The following is a 25,201-nucleotide window of genomic DNA, read 5'->3' on the forward strand; positions in this document are numbered from 1 at the left end:
ATTGAGTAAGTTCTCTCTTTCACATGGTTAAGTAATACAAAAGAGCATACCTCTTCATTAACCACGTCACATTCAAGTCTTATTTTAAAATACAAGGACATAAGAGCAATTACACTTCATACCTCAGGGTATCAAGAAAATCTCACCAGGTACAATGGCACACGCCTATAATCCCAGAGGTTTGGGAGGCTGAGGCAGGAGGATCACCAGCCTCAGCAATTTGGTGAGGTCCTTAGCAAATTAACAAGGCCCTAAGCAACTTAGTGAGACACTTTCTCAAAATAAAAAATAAGATCTGGGATTGTGGCTCAGAGCTAGAGCGTTTGCCTCACATGTGTGAGGCACTGGGTTCAATTCTTAGCACCACAGACACATAAATAAATAAAATTTAAAAATTCATCAACAACTAATAAAGCTATTTTAAATAAATAAAAATAAAAAATAAAAAGGGCTGGGAATATAGATCAGTGGTAAACTGTCACAAGTTAAATACCCAGTACCTCCCTGCAAAAAAAAAAAAAAAAATCTCAATTTCGTAATACCCTGAGTTTGGCCCAGCACCAAGAAAGAAAGAAGAAAATAAATAAATAAATAAATAAATAGATAATCTCATTTATATCTACAGTTCAAACTAGCTGCTAAATTTTAAAATCCAAATTACTAAGGGATTTATTTATCTTTTAAAAAACATTCACAGCTGAAATTATACAAATCCAACTTGTCAACTGAAAACATTACCTCCAGATCTGTTTGCTTTTGTAGTTCTTCTATCATGGTCATAGTCTTATTCAAAGTAGCATAAATGCGGCTCTTAGTCTCTTTCTGCTCAACAGCAACTGGTTTAAAACGTGCATATAAAGATTGATAGCGAGACTTCATCGCTGACAATTCCTTTAGGACAGAAACTGGATTTTTCTACATCAGAAAAAAAATTAATATATGTTAAATCATGAGATGGAAAACTTAGGTTCTTTTTTGAGAATTAAAGCATACAGCTGGGGATGGACCTCAGTGGTAGCACATATGCCTGGCATGTGTGATATACTGGGTTCGATTCTCAGCACCACATGTAAATACATAATAAAGGTCTATTAACAACTAAAAAAAATATTTTTTAAAAAGAGCATACAACACATTCTGTCAATCATTAAATTAAAAACTGTTCACATTTATGCAACCACGTAACAAAGGATGGGAGCTGGGAAAAAATAAGTGTAAGCCCTAGATCCTACTCTCGAGGAAATTATAGCTTAAAAGAACAGAAATAGCCTGTATGTAGGGAAGAGGCTGAGGATATAGCTCAATTGGTAGAATGCTTGCCTCGCATGCACAAAGCCCTGGGTCCAATACCTACTACCACAAAAAATAATAATAATAATATATATAAAATTATATATGACAATATTGTATAATAATATATATAATTATACAATATATAAAATAATGCATGCATATATACATCAATTTTAAGGAGAAAAGATGGTCCCTTTAGATATATACCATATGATGCCTAGTTCACATTAATTAATTACACAGTATTTCTAATATGATTCTATTGGTGTTCAGAAGAAGATTAAAGGCACTATTTGGATTTGTTCCTAAAAGAAAAAAATAACTTGACACACTCCTGTAATTCCAACTACTCCGGAGGCTAAGGCAGGAGAATCACAAGTCAAAGCTAACATGGGCAACTTCAGGAGATCCTGAGTCAAAAAAAGGGTTGAGGTTGTATATGGTGGTACACCCCTATAATACCATCCACTCAGGAGACTGGGGCCAGCTAGGGCTAAGTTACCTAGACCCTTCTCAAAATAAAAAAAGGGCTGAGGGGCTGAGATATAACTCGGTTGGTAGAGTACTTGCCTCGCATGCACAAAGCCCTACCACAATTCCCAGTACGTAAAAAAGTAATAATAACAATAAGACAATTTGAAACCACTTATAAAATTTTTGAACACTATCATAGGGCTAAAGTATATGAATATTAATTTATTTTACATACATAAAAATACAAAATTCAGGGCTGGGGCTGGGGCTCAGTGGTAGAGCGCCTGCACTGAATGTATGAGGCACTGGGTTAGATCCTCAGCACTACATAAAAATAAATAAATAAAGATATTGTGTCCATTCTACAACTAAAAAAAAAAAAAAAAAAAAACCAAAACTACAAAATTCACGCCAATTTAAACAACCATACTTATAAACTATGCTGGTTCTTCGAATTGTTTTTGCAATATAAATAGCTATTATTTCACAATAAGAAATCAACTAGTTTCTCTCTACACTTGGTACTATAATTCTTTTCAATAAATCTCTGATGCTTCCAACCTATTGCAAACCTTCGCTTCCTCTACTACCCATCCTCTCCTACTTGGCACATGACTTTACCAAATGCACTACTATAAAGATAGAAAAGATACACTAGAAACCCTATTTCCCTGGCTTTTCATGGTAAAATGAAAACATCTATAACTTTTTCAACTTTATTCACTCTAACACTACCACTACCAAATCCTCCCCCATCCTTCAGAACCTTAAATTTTTCTTTATTTCAATATTTTTTTTGAGGGGGTGGAGGTTACAAGATTTAAGAGCCATTAATATTGAGATGGTTATTATGGGATCTGCTCAATCGGGGATTCCTCAATTGTCTGCTTTGCCAAAAACCTGGTATGTTTTAGTTATAGATATTAAAGATTTTTTTTTTCAATTCCAATTCATCCTGAGGATAGTCCACGTTTTGCACTTATTATCCCTGCACTGAATCATGAAGGTCCTGATCAGAGATATGAATGGAAAGTACTCCCTCAAGGAAAGGCTAACAGCCCATCTATGTGTCAAATTTATGTTAACAAAGCAATCCAGCCACTTAGAAATCAAAATCCTGAACTACAAATATTTCACTATATGGATGATGTATTATTAGCACACAAAGCTAAAAACACATTGCTAGAATGTTATGCCACACTTACAAACTTATTAAAAAATTATAATCTAGAGATAGCAATAGATAAAGTACAATTAAGTTTTCCAATTAATTATTTAGGAGTTCTATTATCCTCAACCATGGTCCATCCACCAAAAATTCAAATACGAGTAGATCAACTCAAATCACTTAATGACTTTCAAAAGTTATTAGGAGACATAAATTGGATAAGGCCTTATCTAGGTATACCAACAGGAGAGTTGGGACCTTTATTTGATATCCTAAAAGGTCCATCAGATCCAAATTCACCCCAAATGTTAACGCCTGAAGCAAGAAAGGCATTAAAAATCATTGAAACATATATGGAAAATATGCATTTGGATAGAATTGATATAAGTTTGCCTTTATTATTTATTGTACTACCAACAAAAAATATTCCTACAGGAGTATTTTGGCAAGAAGGTCCATTATTATGGATACATTTATCTTATTCTCCTAACACTATTCTTACTAGGTATCCTGAGGCTGTAGGACAATTAATACTCAAAGGAATAAAAGCAGCAAAGGGAGTGTTTGGAATTTCTCCCAATAAAATTATTACTCCATATACTATAAATTGATGAGTTAGCTAATGAGTTAAATACTTGGGCAATAATCATGTGCAAATCTAATGTTTCATTTGATAACCACTTACCATCTAATCCTTTATTGTCCTTTTGGTCATCGCATCCTGTAATTTTTCAAAAAATGACAAGAAAAACACCTATCGGGAATGCTCCAAATATATTCACTGATGGATCAAATAATGGTACAGCAGCAATAGTTACACCTGATCAAACTTTTACATTTTTAGTACCCAAACAATCAGCTCAAAAGGTAGAGCTTAAGGCAGTATTACAGGCTTTTGTGATGTTTAAAGATTCTGTATTTAATTTATTTTCCAATAGTCAGTATACAGTTAATGCTATAGTATCCCTTGAAGATGCTGGTAGGATTTCCCCTTCCTCTACTGTTTTCTCTTTGCTTTCCACTATACAAAGTCTAATCTGGGACAGAAAAGATCCATTCTTTATAGGACATATCAGGGCACATACAGGATTGCCTGGAGCCCTTAGTTTGGGTAATGATTTAGCAGATAAAACTACACATGACATACATATTTTCTCTACACTAGAAGAAGCTACAAATTTTCATAAAAACTTCCATGTCAATGCTAATACTTTACAAAAGCTTTTTAAAATAAATAAGGAACAAGCTAGAAATATAATAAAACAATGTCAAAATTGTGTGACCATTTTACCACAAGTTAATCTTGGAGTCAATCCTAGAGGATTGATACCTAACCATATTTGGCAGATGGACGTCACACACTTGCCAGAATTTGGAAAATTGAAATATTTGCATGTTACAGTTGATACTTCTTCTGTATTTTTGATGGGCTCCCTTCATGCCGGAGAAAAAACTAAAGATGTAATAGCTCATTGATTACAAAATTTTGCCACTGTGGGCGTTCCAAAACAGTTAAAAACAGATAATGCCCCAGGTTATACTTCTACATCTTTTAAACAATTTTGCTCATCATTTGGCATTACTCATATATCAGGAATCCCATACAATCCACAGGGACAAGGCATAATTGAAAGAGCTCATCAAACTATTAAAATGTACTTATTAAAGCAAAAAGAAGGAATTGGGAAGGGGTATATATTCCCCAAAGATAAACTTAAAATAACCCTTTTTACTTTGGAGGGGCTGGGGATGTGGCTCAAGCGGTAGCGCGCTTGCCTGGCGTGCGTGTGGCCCAGGTTCGATCCTCAGCACCACATACAAACAAAGATGTTGTGTCTGCCGAAAAATAAAAAAAATTCTCTCTCTCTCTTTTTTAAAAAAACATAAAATAAAAAATAAAATAAATGGAATGGACTCAAACTAAAAAGTTTCTTCTCAGCAAAAGAAATATCTGTGAGGTGAATAAAGAGTGTTACATCTTGGGAGCAAATCTTTACCCCTCACACATCAGATAGAGCACTAATTTCTAGGGTACATAAAGAACTCAAAAAGTTAAACACTAAAAAAATAAATAACCCAATCAATAAATGGGTCAAGGACCTAAACAGACATTTCTCAGAAAATGATGTACAATCAATCAACAAATGTATGAAAAAATGTTCATCATCACTAGCAATGAGAGAAATGCAAATCAAAACCTCAGCCACGCGACCAGCAGGCTAGCTTCATACTAGAGGTTTGAAGCATAGAAGTTAACTAGTGAGATCAAAATAAACACACATAAATTCAAATTACCTTTTTCTTTGACCAGGTCTGAGACAGCTCTCCCCTCTGGCTCCTGCCTCGAGCCACCCAGTGGGGCAGTGAGGTTTACAGACTAGCAGGAGAGAGAGAGGCAGGGCACGCCAGAGAGTAGCCTTTCATTGGGGAACAAGAAATTCAAGGGAAAATTCCATCCAATGAAGGTCGAGGGGGACAGCATTCCAAGGTCAGGGTCAGTGATTGGTCTCAGGGTCAATGGTCAGTCACACCCCCACACGGATGGGCTCTCACACCTAGAAAGGGTGGGGATTAGTTCCGACACAGTTTAGCCAGAATGCTTCACACCCAATCAGGGAGGTCCCCAATCACGAGCGAGAATGGCTTCCCACATATTCCTCCCTTTTTTTCTTTTTTTTTTTTAATTATTAGTTGTTCAAAACATTACATAGTTCTTGACGTATCATATTTCATACATCTGATTCAAGTGGGTTATGAACTCTGATTTTTACCCCGTATACAGATTGCAGAATCACATGGGTTACACATCCACGTTTTTGCATATTGCCATACTAGTGTCTTTTGTATTCTGCTGCCTTTCCTATCCTCTACTATCGCCCTCCCCTTCCGTCCCCTCCCATCTTCTCTCTCTACCCCATCTACTGTAATTCATTTCTCTCCCTTGTTTTTTTTTCCCTTTCCCCTCATTTCCTCTTATATGTAATTTTGTATAACCATGAGGGTCTCCCCTTCCATTTCCATTCAATTTCCCTTCTCTCTTTCCCTCCCACCTCTAGTCCTTGTTTAATGTTAATCTTCTTCTCATGCTCTTCCTCCCTGCTCTGTTCTTAGTTGCGCTCCTTATATCAAAGAAGACATTTGGCATTTGTTTTGTAGGGATTGGCTAGCTTCACTTAGCATAATCTGCTCTAATGCCTTCCATTTCCCTGCAAATTCCATGATTTTGTCATTTTTTTAGTGCAGAGTAATGCTCCATTGTGTATAAATGCCACATTTTTTTTTATCCATTCATCTATTGAGGGGCATCTAGGTTGGTTCCACAGTCTAGCTATTGTGAATTGTGCTACTATGAACATCGATGTAGCAGTATCCCTGTAGTACGCTCTTTTAAGGTCTTTAGGGAATAGTCCGAGAAGGGGAATAGCTGGGTCAAATGGTGGTTCCATTCCCAGCTTTCCAAGGAATCTCCATACTGCTTTCCAAATTGGTCGCACCAATCTGCAGTCCCACCAGCAATGTACAAGTGTACCCTTTTCCCCGCATCCTCGCCAGCACTTGTTGTTTGACTTCATAATGGCTACCAATCTTATTGGAGTGAGATGGTATCTTAGGGTGGTTTTGATTTGCATTTCTCTGACTGCTAGAGGTGGTGAGCATTTTTTCATGTACTTGTTGATTGATTGTATGTCCTCCTCTGAGAAGTGTCTGTTCAGGTCCTTGGCCCATTTGTTGATTGGGTTATTTGTTTTCTTATAGTTTAATTTTTTGAGTTCTTTGTATACTCTGGATATTAGGGCTCTATCTGAAGTGTGAGGAGTAAAAATTTGTTCCCAGGATGTAGGCTCCCTGTTTACCTCTCTTATTGTTTCTCTTGCTGAGAAAAAACTTTTTAGTTTGAGTAAGTCCCATTTCTTGATTCTTCCCTTTTTTTCTTAAAAATTAGGCGGTGGTTCACTCTTTCGAGTTTCTGCATTCTTGTTCCGAAGACTCGCCATCCTATAATTACAACACAAAAGAGAATTAACAGCTAAGAGAACAATCCAATAATGTACCAGGCCGAGTGTTTAAGAATATTTCCAGGGTTAAATCCATTTAACTGCTTCAATATTTGGTTAGCCAAAGAATAAGGATCCAAAAAATCAGCTCTATTATTTTGAATGTCTTGGATATGGTGAAGAAGTTCCAAAAGATCCAAGCTATTATTATTATTATGCAAAATACCTAACAAATGGTTTTTAACCTTCTCCCAATCCCAGAGAGAAGCACTGTACTTGGCAGCTGTAACACACACATATTTATAATTTGCGTGGCATTTAAGCCTTTCCTTAAACTTTAAAGCTGAAGTTTCATTACCTATGTCTGTAACAGTCGCCTCTAAGGCATTTAATTTAGTCCCAAACCTTTCATCAATATTTACTTGATTACGCAGAGCCTTGGAAATATTTTGAGCTAAATTATTAAGAAATTTTGCATATTGAATATTTTGAGACAATGTCAGAGAGGCAGAAACACTGGATGCAATAAAAGAAACTAATGCCAAAACACCAACAATTATAATTCCAATAGCACGTTTAGGTCTTGCTAGCTGGGCATGAATTTGCTGCAAGACTTGTAAACCAGCATCAGCATACCATGGCTCTGAAATATTAGCAGGTAATAAAACAAAAGAGGGCTGATGAAGTATCAGCACTCCTTTTCCTCCATTATACCTAGTAATACAATTGGTTAGGTTACATTTGTTACATGTAACAACATATCTGTCATCTATCCATTTAACTTTTACATTTCCAATAATTAAAACATAAGGAGATTGGACCCAGGCTCGTAAACCATAGCAAGATCCCTCCTTACAGTTCTTGCCAACAAATTTTGGTAAAGGCTTGTCTGTAAAATGTAAGAATTCTGAGGCAGCAATTAAGCGCCAAACATCTTTTTGAATACCACCCTCACTGTAAGTCAAAATATTACTAACAAATCCTGCAGGTGTCATAGCAGAATTTTTTCGTAATTGTCTCTTATCAATTTTTGGAGACCAGTCTAAAATATACCCAATATCTTTAGACACCTTATATTGTACAGGAAAAGTATTTACACAATCCATCCATCTAGGAAAGGTGCCAATCTCAATTGTAGAACTATTTGGACAGTGGGGTATCCATGGAGGTTTTGCAGAAATGACTGGTTTATTATGGGAAAGTCCCATCTTAATTACTGATCTAGTATAAGGTTTTAAGTCTCCATAAATAGAATAATTGGTCAGTCTAGGTCTACCAATCGCTGTCTTTTCCTCAAATGATACTTTCAGACAGCCAGCATGTTTATCGTGAGACCAACACAAAGGTAATTGGGCACTGTAGCCAGAATAATTAAATCTAGTCACATGATTGGGAGTAATATGAGTATCTGTAAATCCTCCCATCATGAATGAGTCATTAGTAAACACTGGAATAGATTCTCCAGTCCACACAGTTGGGTGTACCAGGGGTGGATCTGGGAAATATGTCCAGTAAATGTCTGTCTGGTTCCCCTTTACCTGACAGCCCAGCAGCGCAATTACTGTCGCTACCATCAAGACTCGGGTCCTGTTTTTGCCTAGGAGTCGAATTATTCGGGAAGCCTGTGTTGTTAGCTTCTTCACATCTTCCCATGAAATCAGCTTTTCAGTTGGGTCAATCTGGTTTCTCTTCGTCTTTTTCCCATATCTCTTCCTTTTGAATGGGGGCTTCTCCAGGTAGATCTTCAGTGGCTGGAATTTCGGTTCTACCTCTTCCATGTCTGATTGCGCGTTCAGGCACCCAGATAGGACGAAAAGCACCTTCTGGAAAAATAAAAGCATGACCTCTGCCCCATACAATCACTGGGTCTGGGCCTTTCTATTCACCAGTCTGTAAATCTTTCCACAAAACTCTGCCTAAAGGGCCTGTTACTGTGGGAGACATTTGTCTCTCAGCTGCAGTGTGACCTTCTATGTCACAGTTTAAATACTTTAAAACAAACAAGGCATGATTGAGGCTATTTTGGGGAGTCATAAACCTATTCTGCACCTTTAATTTTTGTAATTGAAGCTTAATAGATAAATGAGCTCGTTCCACAATGGCTTGACCTTGGGGGGTTATAAGGAATTCCTGTTTTACGATTAATTTGAAACTCTTGGCAAAATTGTTGAAAAGAAGAGCTTACATAAGCTGGTGCATTATCTGTTTTGATCTGTATAGGGCACCCTAACACAGCAAAGGCTGCTAGGCAATGAGAAATTACATGTTGAGTATTTTCCTTTGTATGTGCTGTGGCAAAAATAAATCTGGAATATGTTTCAACTATTACATGTACATAACATTGCTTACCAAGTTGAGGAATATGAGTTACATCCATTTGCCATATTTGATTTGCTTTTAATCCACGGGGATTTAACCCTAATGGTGGAGATGGAGTGTGAATAACACACTTAGGGCATTGACTTACAATTTGACGAGTTTGTTCTCTGGTAACATTAAATTTTTTAGTTAAGCTAGAAGCATTTTGATGATGCAAGGAATGGGAAGCTTGTGCACAATGATATGGAGACATCTGTTGACAGACAACTACTAATTTATCAATCTTGTCATTACCTGAAGCTAAAGGTCCTGGAAGATTAGTATGAACCCGTATGTGTCCTATGAAACCTGGGTATTTTCGCATTTGCACTGCCTTTTGTAAATTATGAAATAATTCAAATAACTCTTGTGATTAAGTATACCCAATAACAGAAGTTTCAATATTTTTGGTAACTCCGACTGCATATAAGCTGTCAGAATAAATATTAATAGGCTCATTTGCAAAGTAATTTAAGGCACAAATCAAAGCTTGAAGCTCTGCTCTCTGGGCAGAAGTATATGAAGTATATGAAGTTTGCATTACCTCTGTGTGAGAGGCAGGGCACGCCAGAGAGTGGCCTTTTATTGGGGAACAAGAAATTCAGGGGAAAATTCCATCCAATGAAGGTCAAGGGGGACAGCATTCCAAGGTCAATGGTCAGTCACACCCCCACACGGATGGGCTCTCGCACCTAGAAAGGGTGGGGATTAGTTCCGATACAGTTTAGCCAGAACGCCTCACACCCAATCAGGGAGGTGCCCAATCACGTGCGAGAATGGCTTCCCACAAAAACCACTCTAAGATTTCATCTTACTTCAACCAGAATGGCAGCTATTATGAATACAAACAACAATAAGTGTTAGTGAGGATGTGGGGGAAAAGGTACACTCTTACACTGCTGGTGGGACTGCAAATTGGTGCAGCCAATGTGGAAAGCAGTATGGAGATTTCTTGGAAAATTGGGAATGGAACCACCATTTGACCCAGCTATCCCTCTCCTTGGTCTATACTAACAGGACTTAAAAACAGCATACTACAGGAACACAACCAAATCAATATTTATAGCAGCATAATTCACAATAGCTAAAATGTGTAACCAACTTAGATGCCCTTCAATAGATAGGTGCTGGGGCTGAAGCTCAGTGGTAGAGCACCCGCCTTGCACTTGTGAGGCACTGGGTTCAAACCTCAACACCCCATAAAAATAAAGATATTGTGTCTAAATATAACTAAAAATATATTTTTAAAAAAATAGATGAATGGATTAAAAAATGTGGCGTATATACACAATAGAATATTACTCAGCAATAAAAGAGAATAAAATCATGGCACTTACAGGTAAATGGATGGAGTTATAGAAGATAATGCTAACTGAAGTTAGCCAATCCCAAAAACCCAAATGCCGAATGTTTTCCCTGCTATAAGGAAGTAGGGAGAAGGAGCATGGGAGAAGGAGCATAGTGAAGTAGGGAGAAGGAGCATGGGAGGAATAGACGAACTCTAGATAGGGCAGAGGGGTTGGAGGGGAAAGGGAGGAGGCATGGGGTCAGAAATGATGGTGAAATGTGATGGTCATTATTATCCAAAGTACATGTATGAAGACACGAATTGGTGTGAATATACTTTGTATACAGCCAGAGATATGAAAAATTGTGCTCTATATGTGTAATAAGAATTGTAGGGCTGGGGTTGTGGCTCAGCGGTAGAGCACTTGCCTAGCGCATGCGAGGCCCTGGGTTTGATCCTCAGCACTACATGAAAATAGATAAATAAAATAAAGGTATTGAATCCAACTACAACTAAACACTAAATATTAAAAAAAAATTGTAATGCATTCTGCTGTCACATATAAATTAAAAAATTAATTAAAAAAAAATATCAGCTGGGTGCAGTGGTAGATGTCTATAATCCCAGTGACTCGGGAGGCTGAGGCAGAGGGATTTCAGGTTCAAGGCCAGCCTTGGTAACTTAGTGAGACCCTGTCTCAAAATAAAAAATAAAAAGGACTGGGGATGTTGTTCAGTGGTCAAAAGGTCAAGCTTATAGCAGAGCACGTAACTCAGTTATAGACCATATGCTTAGCATGCACCAGACCACAGGTTCAATCTCCAGTACCAAAAAATAGTTGAGTTTAGTATACAGTATATAATTTTCCAGTCCTATTCGCTTTCCTTAAATTCATTTCTGGCCTATATTCTTAAAATGAACTCTTGGGGCCCAGTGTGATGGCACACACCTATCTCCAGTTCTAGAACACCCCTGGGTTCAATCGCTAGTACCCAAAAAAATATTTAAAAAAAAAAAAAATTCTTGCTAGTTGTGTGGCATATATCTGTAACCCAAGTGGCTAGGGAGGCTGAGGCCAGCCCCAGCAACTTAGCAAGGACCTTAGCAACTCAGCAAGATCCTATCTCTAAATAAAATACAAAAAAGGGCTGGGGATATGGCTCAGTGGTTAAGCAACCTTGGGTTCAATCTCCAGTACCAAAAAAAAAAAAAAAAAAACAAGAAAGAAAGAAAGGATCCCATCAAGTGACAGAATAATTAATGAAGAAATCTAAACAATAAAATAAAATTTTCCAGCATAAAAAAATATTCCCAAAGTTCTAAGAGATGAGGGAGGGTACAAGAGAGACAGATGCATGAAGAAGAGCACACACAAAATTTCTGGAATTAGAATGACATTTATTTCTCAACAGCAACCCTACAAGCTAGGAAACAACAAAACAATGATATTAAAATTAAGAGAAAATAATCTTGCTGGGTGAAGTTACATATGCCTGTAATCCCAGCAATTGGGGAAGCTGAGGCAGGAGGATTGCAAGTTCAAGTACAGCCTGGACAATGTAGCTAGACCCGTATCAATATTAAATAAAAAATATAAAGTAACTGAATGAGTGAGCACCTCATCTGGTTTCAATTCCCACTACTTCAATTAAAAAAAAAAAAATCTCCAATCTACCAAACCACTCATCAGGAATGGAGGCTGAATTAGTCATGTGCTCATAGGAAAAATGAAGCAAGTTATGAAAAAAGATTAAGCAGCCAAGCATAGTGATCCACACCTATAATCTCAGCTACTTGGGAGGCTGAGGAGGGAGGCCAGCCTGGGCAATTTAGTGAGATCCTATCTCAAAGTAAAAAATAAAAAGAGCTGGAGATATTTGTAGCTCTGTGTTTAAGCCCTAGTATCACAAATGAATAAATAAATAAAACAAAAGGAAAAGCAGGAATATATTCCTCAGGGTTTAGACAGAAGCAATATTTAGAATCATAACATAAATTTTGAATATTAATTTATCCACAAATTATGAAGATTAAAATAAATATGGGTAGTATTTCATCTTCATCATCTATACCAAGAATTACTGTTAATAAACAGCTCATGAAGAGCACTTCCTATGGATCAAACAATTCTAAACATACTGCATATGTTAATTAATTTTATTCTCTTTCAACCTATGGACTATGAGAATAGCCCCATTTTATAATTCAGGGAAGTTAACTGGCTTGCCTAAAATCATGAAGCTAATAAGAAGCAGAGTTGGAATTTGACTTAGAATCATTTATATCTAGGAAATCAGCAGATATTTCAGATGCCAGGGGAATGTAGTATAAGCATACTATTTAAAAATACAAAAGAAATACTAGGGCTGGGGTATAGCTCAGTGGTACAGTATGTGTTGAGCACATGTGAGGCCCTGAGTTCAAATCCCAGCACCCAAAAAAATGAAAAAAAGAAGACACTGAAATAAACTAGTGGCCTTCTTGAGGGTGGGAGAATGTGAAGCAATGAATTACTATTGGAAATTATAAGTATCGTGTGACTCTTCAAATTATACACATTTAATTTGATAGAAATAAAGGTTCAGAGTTGGGAAGAAATCAGGTATATAGTGAAGAAGAATCAACTATGAGGCAACAGTGAATTATGTAAGTATTAATGACCAATAGGTAAAACACCAACTCCTAAGTAATATGCCCAGAAACCTGAACATGTAACTCAGAAATCTCATCACAGACAAGTTGTAAAAGAGAAAAATAACTAGAGATGAAACAAAGATGAGAGATGGAAAGCAGAGAAAATGTCTACCACAATAGTACTATAAATAATACTGGAAAAATACTAATTTGGAAGAGTCCTTTAGTCAGTCAGATAGTACCATTAGACCACAATGGTTGGTTGTTCCTCAGTCAGAAAAAAAAAAAAAGGTCAAAGAAAAAAAGCTACTTTTTTTTTTTTAAATGTTTATATGGATTTTTTTTCTTAATTTTTAATATTTATTTTTTTCTTTTTTTAGTTCTTGGCGGACACAACATCTTTGTTTTTATGTAGTGCTGAGGATCGAACCCGGGCCGCACACATGCCAGGCGAGCACGCTACCGCTTGAGCCACATCCCCAGCCCGAAAAAAAGCTACTTTCAGAGTTAAAAATTTCAAACATAGACTCCCATAGAATTCTGAAATTCCATGAATAGTAAAAACTGAACATGTATGAAATTCTCCCAATTTTGTATAAAAACTCACTTTAGTTCATACTTCTACCCAATCAAAAAAAGTTTGTTTTTTTTTCAGCTGGGCACAGTGGTGCATGCTTGTAATCCCAGCAATTGGGGAAGCTGAGGCAGGAGGATTGCGAGTTCAAAGCCAGCCTCAGCAATGCCAAGGCACTAAGCAACTCAGTGAGACCCTGTCTCTAAATAAAATACAAAAAAGGGCTGGGGATGTGGCCCAGTGGTCGAGTGCCCCTGAGTTCAATCCCTGGTACCAAAAAAATTTTTTTAAAAGAAGTTGTTTTTTTTGTGTTTTTTTTTTTTTTTATTGGTTGTTCAAAACATTACATAGCTCTTGACATATCATATTTCATACATTAGATTCAAGTGGGTTATGAACTCCCATTTTTACCCCAAATACAGATTGCAGAATCACATCGGTTACACATCCACATTTTTACATAATGCCATATTAGTAACTGTTGTATTCTGCTACCTTTCCTATGCTCTACTATCCCCCCCCCTTTTTTTAATGTATGGAATTCTTTTAAAAACCTGCAAAATATGTTATTGCAAAATATGCTATTTCAAAATATGCTATCTTCAGTACCAAGTACTTCAGATCCAAGAAGTATTGAAAATATTAATGTTAACAAACAATGCTTGAAGATTACTTGCTTTTATCCCATGAACATGTACACTTATAGTTATGATTTTAGGGTATAAAAATAGTCAGAGGAGCAGGGTGTGGTGGTGCACGCTGTAATCCCAGGGGCTAGGAAGGCTGAAACAGGTGGATCGCAAGTTCAAAGCCAGCCTCAGCAACAGTGAGGCACTAAGCAACTCAGTGACAGCCTATCTCTAAATAAAATACAAGGGCTAGGGATATGGCTCAGTGGTTGAGTGCCTCAGAGTTCAATCACTGGTACCCAAAAAAAAAAAAAAAACTTTATAGTCAGATGTTTAAGTATGTGCCTATAGTCCCAAACACTCAGGAGGCTAAGGCAGCAGGATCATTTAAGCCCAGGAGTTCAAGACCAGTCGGGGCAATAATGAGACTCTCATCTCAAAAATAAATTTAAAAAATAAATAAAATAATAAATAAACAGCTAATATCTCTGATCAACTGAACCTTAGAAAAGATAAATATATAATTGTACCCAAAAATCACTGCTCATATTTCAATATTTAATAGCAAACTTAATAGTATATCATCATCATCCTCAGACACTATCAAGACTTCCAGGATTTCTATCCTTAAAATTATTGAAGACCCACTGTCCTAGTGGTAGCTATATTGTCTCTTGAAATTTTTGAGGCTTCCATAACTGGCTCATTAGTATCTCTGAATTCAATCATTCTTTTGTAAAAGTTAGAAAAAAATAAGAAAAGTAGCTACAAACTTCACTAATTACAGGTATAATCTCTCTATTATGATGTGACCAAGCTTCTATAATAAGACTTTAAGACTATAAACTTAGTAATATAATAATTATAATATGTTACTTTGAGAAATATTATCAGAAAATCTTTTTACAAAATATTCAGTTAAAAAGGTTTAGTTCTTTCATAGATTACCTGGCCTGCTGAATCAGGATGATTTCTCTTGATTTCATATTCCAGCCTATACTGAATGTAATCCAGATCAGAGTCAGCTTTCTGGAACTAGAAATTAGCACAGATCATTATTTTGTAAACCAAAAGACACATTAGTAAATATGATACTTCTTTTTTCTTTTCTCATCACATTTTTAAATATTTTAATAATATGTAATAAACATTCATTTTCAATGGTTAAGTTTTTGCCCATCATGCTCCAGGCCCTAGGTTTGATCATCACCCAGCACTATCCAAAAAAAAAAAAAAAGGAACAAAGTATGGAATTAAAAAGTATATAAAACATCCATTATCATCCATTATCTAGCCAGCTGCAGCAGCAGACCTATAATCCTAGCAACTCCAGAGGTTACGTCTGGAGAATCACAAGTTCAAGGCCAAACTCAACTTAGTGATACCCTGCCTTTTTGTTGTTGTTGTTTTGGTTTGATTTTTTTGTACAACAGATTGAATCCAGGCGGCACTTACCTACTGAGCCACATCTGCAGAGCCCTATTTTATTTTTTACTTTGAGACAGGGTCTCACTAAATTGCTTAGGGTCTTGCAAGGTTGTTGAGAATGGCCTTAAACTTGAGATCCCAGAATTACAGGCATGTGCCATCGCACCTGGCAAAGTCTTGTCTTAAAAAGTAAAAAAGGGTTGGAGATGTAGCTCAGTGGTAAAGTGCCCCTGGGTTTAATCCCCAGTATTCCTTCCCCAAACCCTTTATTCATAATAACCTGTTCTCTATTAAAAATTTTTTTAAAAGTGGCTTGGGAGGCTGAGGCAGAAGAATTGAAATTCCAAAATCAGCTTGAACAATTTTAAATGACCCTAAGCAACTTAGTGACAGCCTGTTTCAAAATAAAATATAAAAGTGTTGGGGATTTGACTCAGTTGTTAAGCTCCCCTGGGTTCAATCCCCAGTATCCAAAAAAAAAAAAAAAAAAAAAATTTTTTTTTTTTTTTTACTATCTTGGACTATGTGTGTGTGTTATTGAGGATCAAACACAGGCCTTCACACATGCTAGGCAAGAGATAAACTACTGAGCTATACCTACAGCCCTTCTAGAAATTTAGCCTCACAAATGCTAGGCAAGAGCTCTGCCATTGACCTATATTCACAGCCCTTTGTTTTAAAATTTTATTATGTTTGCCAGCCATGGTGGTGCACACCTGTAATTCCAGCAACTAAGGAGGCTGAGACATGAGGATAGGAAGTTCAAAGCCAGCCTCAGCACTTTAGTAAGGCCCTAAACAACTTAGCATAAAACATAAGGAGACTGGGGATGTGGCTAGTGGTTAAATACCCCTGGGTTCAATCTCTGGTACAAAAACAAAGTAAAATTAAATAAAATTTTATTATGAGACAGGGTCTCACTAAATTTACCTGGCCTGGCCTCAAATTGGGATCCTAACCCTCCTTAGCAAGTCGGATTACAGGTGTTTGCCCCTATACCTTGATAAGAACTGCTTAATTCCCTCCATCCCTGCTAGGAACTGAACTTCAGAGAGCCTTTTTTTTTTTTTTTTTTTTTTTTTTAAAGACAGGCTCTCCCTAAACTGCTGAGGCTGGCAACAAACTTGCAATCCCTGGACTCAGCTTCCCAAGTACTGGGATTACAGGCATGTGCCACCAAGTCCGGCTAATACTTAACACTTTGAAGTCACTACTCCATAAATCTTTCTTAGATTTAAATTAAGATACCAATGTAAAGGTAAAATTTTTAAGCTGATTCTAAGCCGCAGAGCCAGAGTTAAAGTGTAAAAGACCGGACATTGTGAAGTTTCTAAACTGCAAGGCTTGGGTTAAAAAGTAAAAGACCAAGTATTGTTAAAGTTCCCCTGCTACCCCCGGAACCTGTAATCTCTGTAGCTGTTAGAACAATACCCGAACTGCCCAGTAAATATTCTCACTGACTCCTCTGGTTGTCTAATAACTTGGGACTCTGAGTAGCCTGGCACATAGGCATCCAGGCCCCAAAAACCAATCAGTTTAAATGTGTACCCCGCTTAGAAGTGACCAATCACTCCTGTCCAATCTGTTCCTGCCAAGGAATGTACTAATCATGACTCAGAGTTGTTGTTCAATTTTCCTGCACCTCATGATGATTTGTTCTGATGTATGCAAAGCCCCCCGCCCTCTCCAAAAAGTGTACTTAAGCTCTGCCTGACCTCTGCTCAGGGCTCTGGGCTGCTCTATCTTCCTGAGTGAGCCTGGAGCCTCAGCATGCTGAATCAATAAAACCCCTTCTGCCAATTGCATGAAGCCGGTCTCTTTTGGTCTCTCCCTCTGACGCTTCGCTGGACCCTTACACTAATAGCTATTGTCATATATTAATCAAATACTAACAATGATCCAGTACTGCCTAAAGTCACTGACATTCTCATCAGTTATTGAGTATTTCTGTACCTCTGGCAGGAACTATGGTTAAGGTAACAAATTTATATCAGGTGTAGTCACAGTTACCTTTATTACAAATAACCCATTAACAAAAGAGATACAGATGTGTACCACCAAAATTAGAGACCTTGAAGAGTCACAAAGTATTCAAGAAAAGGTAACATACTATATACAATAGTAGCAATACTATAGTAGCAATCTAGATAACCCCAATTTACTTAACTTGGGTATTAGTATATGCTCTGTAGTAAACGTCTAAGAGAGAAAAATGGAGACTACTGCCACAGACCATCATTAGTATACAAGGACTGAATTTGGGTGAAAATTTACATTTAAAAGTTCCAATACATATGGCTCAGTTGCACAGTGTGTGCTTAACATGCCTGAGGCCCTAGATTCAATTCCCAACACCCCCAACAAAAGAAGTCAATATTCAGAATACCAAGTAGTTACTGAAAATGATGGTATACAAACAACAACTATTGGATATGGCCACTTTTTACTTTATATATTTCATAGCATTTATAATAAAGTTATTACTTTTATAATCTTAAAAAAATTAATTTCTTAAATGATAACAGACTGATTTGACACAGTACTATATTTATGAATTATTAAATGCAAAAATAACTATGAGAGGGCTGGGGCTATAAATCAGTGATAGAGTGCTTGCCTCACACATGTGAGGCACTAGGTTTAATCCTCAGCACCACATAAAAATAAAGGTATTGTGTCCATCTACAACTAAAAAAAAATTTTAATAGCTATGAATATGGTATAACCTCTTTTTGTAAACTATGTATATGTGTATAAATAGAAAAGTTGGGAAGGATATATATCAGAGTATTAAAAGTAGTTTGTTTTTTTTTTGTTGTTGTCGTTTTTTTCTTTCTTTCTTTCTTTTTTTTTTTTTTTGGTACTGAGGATTGAACCCAGGGGTGCTTAACCACTGAGCCACATCCCCAGCCCTTTTTATATTTCATTTAGAGGAAGGGTCTCCCTGAGTTGCTAAGTACCTCGATAAATTGCTGAGGCAGGTTTTGAACTCATGATCCTCCTGTCTCAGCCTCCCCAGCCGCAGGGATTACAAGTGTGTGCCACTGTGCCATACGAAAAGTAATTTATTTTTAAATATAGTATAATTGATAAATTAAGTTTTTGAAATTCTGCATATTTTTAAAGGATCTTAAATGTGAAGGCTTGAATTTTTCGGGGATAAAACCCACAATCCTTAGAACTTACAGAAGGCAAAATGTAATTTCCTACAGCTTGGTCTCTCATTCCTAGCCCAGCCTAAGAGACTGCATTCTACCTTCCCTGAAATTAATTGTTAAACATTTACATGCAATCAACTGATTTTCAAAGTTTTTATTTTTGTTGTTGTTGAGGGGTATTGCTGGCCTACAACACTTGCGCTAAAGCAAGCCTCTTGCTTCAGCTTCCTGAACTGGGACTATAAACACAGTCACACCTAGTTTCAAAAAAATTTTTTTAAATTTTCCATCTCCCCCCTTTTTTTCTCTTTAAGATGTAGATGGACACAATACCTTTATTTTATTTATTTATTTTTATGTGCTGCTGAGAATTGAACCCAGTGCCTCACACGTGCTAGGTAAATACACTACCACTGAGCTACAACCCCAGTCCTTCCATCCCTTTTAAGTAATCTGCCCATATTTCTATTTAGAAAATATTTCAGAGAACAAAGAATTTGAATAGACTTTAAAATATAGAAAGCTCATGCAGGGTGCAATGATGCATTCCTATAATCCCAACGATTCAGGAGGCTGAGGCAGGAGGATAGAAAGTTCAAAGTCAGCCTCAGGAACTTAGCAAGGTCCAAAGCAACTTGGTGAGACCCTATCTCCAAATAAAAAATAAAAAGGGCTAGGGATGTGGTTCAGCGGTTAAGTAACCTTGAGTTCAATCCCTGGTGGTGGGGAAAAGAAGCCCAAATTTTTTTTTGAAAGAGAGAGAGAGAGAAAGAATTTTTTAATATTTATTTTTTTAGTTTTCAGTGGACACAACATCCCTGTTTGCATGTGGTGCTGAGGATCGAACCCGGGCCACATGCATGCCAGGCGAGTGCGATACCACTTGAGCCACATCCCCAGCCCAAGCCCAAATTTTTTAAAAAGAAATATGAACCAGCAATTCCACTTTCGGACATATATCCAAAAAAGAAAACAAGATCTTATAGAAATATTTATGTGCCCATTTTCATAGCAGCCTTATTCATAATAGCCAAAAAATAGAAACAAGCCAGGTGCACATCAAGGGAGGCATAGATAAACAAATGTGAACAAACAATTCAGTGTTAAAAAGGAAGGAAATTCTAACACATGCTGTAACATGGACAACCTGAGATCATGCTAACTAAGTGAAAAAAAGCCTGTCAGAGGAAAGATAATACTGCATGTCTATTTATTTGAACTGAGTAAATCAAATTCATAAAGACTAGCCCAGGCTGGTAGTACATGCCTGTCATCCCAGAAACTGGGAGGATGAGACAGAAGGACCCCAAATTCAAGGCCAGCCTCAGCAACTTAGCGAAGCCCTGTCTCAAAATAAAAGATAAAAAGAGCTGGAAATATGGCTGGCGAGGTTCAATCACCAGTACAAGGAAAAAAAAAATCATTTTCATAGAGACAAAAGGTAGAATGGTGGTTGCCAGAGTCTAGAGGAAGGGAATAGTGAGAAGTTATTGTTTAATAGAAACATAGTTTCCATATTGGAAGATGAAAAAAGTTCTAAAGGTATATAAGGGTGGAGGTTGTACAACAATAAGAATATACTTTTTAAAAAGCCCAAAATTTTTAAAAAGAAATATGAACCAGCAATTCCACTTTCGGACATATATCCAAAAAAGAAAACAAGATCTTATAGAAATATTTATGTACCCATTTTCATAGCAGCCTTATTCATAATAGCCAAAAGATAGAACCAAGCCAGGTGCACATCAAGGGATTAGTACATTTAAATATTGTCAAAATGGTAATTTTTGTTGTATTTTGCCATAATTTAAAAAAAAATTAAAGAGAGAAAAAAGCTTGAGAGTAAAATGTTATCCTCTGTGGGAAACTATATAGAATATTTTGTGATTACATACAGGATAAGAATTTGCTTATCAGTGAAGTGGTCTGAGGGATAAAAAAGGAAAAAGGATTTCAATGCAATGTTGAGAGACAGAAAAACAATTTTAAGAGCCCTCTGAGGGGCTGGGGTTGTAGCTTGATGGTAGAGTGCTTCCCTAGCACATGTGAGGCACTGGGTTCGATAATCAGCACATGAAAATAAATAAATAAAATAAAGGTATTGTGTCCATCTACAATTAAAAAAATTTTTAAAAATTAAAAAAAAAAAGAGCCTCTGATTTGAACCTTCCATTTTACAAGTGAGGAAATAGGCTAAGTGACTTGTTTGTAATTCAGTTCTTATTACTCTGTTTTTATGTAATTAAACCAGTTATACATGATTAAAGCCAATAAAAGCCATATAGAAGTAGAAAAACTATAAATTCTTAACTTGAATTAAAATTAATCTGCTCATGTTATAAAAAAATCAATTAAAAATTCTCTCTTGAAATAAAAATTAAAAAATAATCCCCTCTGAACAAAACCTGATAGTATGGCACAGAAAATAAAATGAACTGAAGTATTTGGTAGAAGTTCTAGTCCTGGTATCGTTAGCCAGCAGTGTAGCCTTAAGTGAGTATTCATTTCTCTGGGCCTGTCTCTCTTATTACATGAAAGAATTATTTCAGGTGGCTTTCAACACTTCAATTCTATTATTTCCTTATAATTACAAATAAACATGATTAACTTGTCAAAATGCTAAAACTTAGTAAAGCCAGGTGCAGTGGCACATACCTGTAATCCCAGCAGCTCAGGAGGCTAAGGCAGGAGGATTGTGAGTTCAAAGCCATCCTCAGCAAACCGTGAGTTGCTAAGCAACTCAGTGAGACCCTGTCTCTAAATAAAATACAAAATAGGACTGGGAATGTGGTTGAGTGCCCCCAAGTTCAATCCCCAGGCACAAAAATTAAAATAAAATAAAATAAACTTTAAAGATAAATGTTGCCTTCTTCCAATAAATTCTGACGTTTAAGCCTCAGATTTTAATGCTCACAGTGAACTCTACCTCCTGTTTTCTTCCTGTTTAAGATGATTTTTGGTTCAGTTTCAGCTACACAGTTTCTGCAGCTTGCCTCATTGTTCTTCCCAAATACCAAAACCCTATAAGCAATATTGCACTGCTCAGAGCTATTTACACAGCAGAGACAATATTGATAGGGTTCTAGGATCTGGTGATAAACAGGAAATTTTTTGGTCACATGGTAGGAAATTTATAGACCAATTATGATGATCCCTAAAATATTTCTAAGCTTCACTCACAGCCCTCCTCATTACTAAGTAAGCCTTGTAGAAGCCTTGTAAAACAGTGAGGTTTCTGTATTTAATAACTTTTAGCTAATTAACTTTAGATACCGTTATTATTTTTAGGGGATTATAATTTTAAAGTAAAACTAGTGCTTGTGTTTAAGCCCAAGACATTTGTATTTCAGAAACAATTACAGTTTTCTTCAAAATCAGTAATAAAATAAATAATTAAAGACAAAGGTTATATATTGACCCTAAAGGTGATTAAAAAAATATTTAATTTAGCTGGAAAAATCTATGGAAATCATTGTCAAAGCACCCCAAGAATAATTAATTTTCTTTCTGCAGACTAGACATCTTTGGAAATAGACTGGGGCCATAAAGGATAGTCCACACAAATAGGAAAAGAAATAGTTTAAGAAATAACTGTTTTAGAAAATACGCTACATATTTTTAAGCATATAAAATTGTTATCCTAGAGCCACGTGCAAGCCTGCAATCCTAGCAGCTAGGGAGGCGGAGGCAGGAGGATCACAAGTTCAAAGCCAGCCTCAGCAGTTTAGCAAGGCGCTAAGCAACTGGTGAGACCCTGTCTCTAATAAAATACAAAACAGAGCTAGGGATGTGGCTCAGTGGTCAAATGCCCCTGAGCTCAATTCCCAGTACCCCCCCCAAAAAAAAATATTGTTATCCTAGGTTTTAATATGACCAGTTTAAGGCTTTAAGTAACTTACACAATGTATAACATACTACTCAACTATTTTCAGCAAAAAGAAAAGAATTGCAGTTCTCAGTTTAAAAATACTTGCCTTTACCTGGAGCAGTGGCACATACCTGTAATCCCAACAACTTAGAAGGCTAAGGCAGAAGGATCAGCAATTCGAGGCCAACCAATTTAATGAGGCCCTAAGCAACTTAGCAAGACCCTGCCTCAAAACATAAAAAGGTCTGGGAATACAAGATATGTTCTGGATTCACCAAGTAGGCTTAGAAATGCATTTTTAATAGAAACATTGCTCACTGCCCCCCACCTTTTCTTTCTTTTTTTAAAAATATTTTATTATTTAACTGTAGATAAATACAATATCTTTATTTTATTTTTATGTGGTGCTGAGGATTGAACCCAGGGCCTGGCACAGGTTAGGCGACCACTCTACGGCTGAGCCACAACCCCAGCCCAGCCCCCAACCTTTTCTGTATAGGGGATTGAACCCAGTGTATTCGATCTGCTAAACAAGCACTCTACTGTTGAGCTACATCCCCAACACTTTTTTTTGAGACAGGTTCTTGCTCTGTTGCCCAGGATGGCCTTAAACTTGCAATCCTCCTGTCTCAATCTTCAGCGTCACTAGGATTATAGGTCACTTGTGTCACCTGATAGATAGAAACATTGTTTTGAGGAAGCATTAGGTATCTTAAACACTCCTTGAACTAGAGTAGCTATACCATTAATCAAAAATCTATTTTCTTATATGCTTTTCACTCGAATTCAGATTCAGAAACACCTTTATTTACTCTCATTTTACTTTGTTCAAGGTTCTGGTTTACCATTTTCTGTACTATATTATAATCTTTTGTTTGCATGGGATAATATCACCACTTGATTTCAAATTTCTTACTGACAAGATCCCTTTTTACTTTATACCACTGAGCTATCCTCCCAGGTTCTGTATTCCTAGATTTTAGTGTATACCCAATTCAGTCTAATGCACAATGACAAAAGGGATGAAAGAACATTCATTTATTTGAAAAAACAAACAGTAAAACCACCTTTTAAAAAGCAGTTTTAAGGGCTGGAGTTCTACCTCAGTGATGAAGCACTTGCCTAGCATGTGTGAGGCACTGGATTTGATTCTCAGCAAAGCATATAAATAAATAAATAAATAAATAAATAAATACAGGTCTATCGACAAATGAAAAAATATATATTTTAAAACCAAGTGTGGAAGCACATGCCTGTAATCCCAACAACACAGGAAGTTGAAGGAGGAGGACTGCAAATCCAAGGGCAGTCTTAGCAATTTAGTGAGGCTCTAAGCAACTTAGTGAGATCCTGTCTCAAAATTAAAAATTAAAAAGTGCTGAGATAAACAGCAACATGTACTAGCACCAGACTACAGACATGTTATATCAGGCAGAAGGCTGCCAAAGGGGAAAAAGTTTTATATTTTTCAGTTCTTCATCTCAAGGGTTTTACTTAACTATTGTTAGTGTATATAAAGGCTGGTCTTTTCAATTGAAGTAATCTACTTTTTTAAAGGATGTAGCTCAGTGGTAAAGCAACCAGTACCAAAAAAAAAAATGAAAACCTGTTTTAAGGGCCCAGAGGTGTGGCTCAGCAGTAGATTACTTGCCTTGCACATGTGAAGCCCTGGGTTTGATCCCTAGCACCACAAAAAAATTAAATTAAATTAAAAAATAAAAATAAACCTACCCTGTTTTAACTGGAATTTATTCCAAGTTGCCAACAAGTTAAGTGCCACCTATAACATCTACACAAACAAAATTGACCTTTGCCTTTTTCTACTAGAGTGTTTTGACTATTATCCACTTTCTTCCAACAGAACAAATGCATATCTAAACTTGTCTGAAATAGATAAACAGCAATATGCACTAGAACCAAGTTACAGACATATTATATCAGGCAAAAGGCAGCCAAAGGGGAAGAACATGGGCAGAAAATTTATTTTTTTCAGTTCTTTGTCTCAAGGTTTTACTTAACTATTGCTAAGGTATATAAAGGCTGGTTTTTTCAAATGAAGTAAGCTACTTCTTTAAAGCTTTCAGGATTTAATTTATTTGTTTACTTGTGCTATGAATGCATACAGGGACAGATTTTTCACAATATATTGAATGAACCTGGCTTAGTAAAATAGATAAACGTACAGAAAATTGTAAAATACATTACAACATAGTCTTAACAGTCGTAAAAACTTGGTTTTCTTCTCTTTTTGCTTACCTGTCTTCTAATTTTACTATAGAAAATATGTAAACGTGTATAATAACTAAAGCAATTGTATTTTGGGTAGATAGGGCC

General features: G+C 36.5%; 1 protein-coding gene across 2 annotated transcripts in view; it reads right to left on the reverse strand.

Moving 5' to 3' along the window:
• Positions 1-25,201, reverse strand: part of Ska2 (spindle and kinetochore associated complex subunit 2) — a 39,294-nt gene that overhangs the window by 5,634 nt on the left and 8,459 nt on the right. The window contains exons 2-5 of one of the 2 annotated variants that reach the window (XR_013092705.1): positions 15,362-15,448; positions 8,469-8,753; positions 5,231-6,931; positions 867-915 (exon numbers count right to left, since the gene is read on the reverse strand). Coding sequence is in view for 1 of the 2 variants with exons in the window: in XM_076870882.1 (XP_076726997.1) it covers positions 739-915; positions 15,362-15,448 (264 nt within the window). In the remaining variant the exon portion in view is untranslated. Of the gene's footprint in view, positions 1-738; positions 916-5,230; positions 6,932-8,468; positions 8,754-15,361; positions 15,449-25,201 lie in introns of those variants that run through there. The other variant, XM_076870882.1, reaches the window with a different exon arrangement.

This window comes from Callospermophilus lateralis, chromosome 11 (genome assembly GCF_048772815.1).
Source record: "Callospermophilus lateralis isolate mCalLat2 chromosome 11, mCalLat2.hap1, whole genome shotgun sequence".
NCBI classification, from domain to species: Eukaryota; Metazoa; Chordata; class Mammalia; order Rodentia; family Sciuridae; genus Callospermophilus; species Callospermophilus lateralis.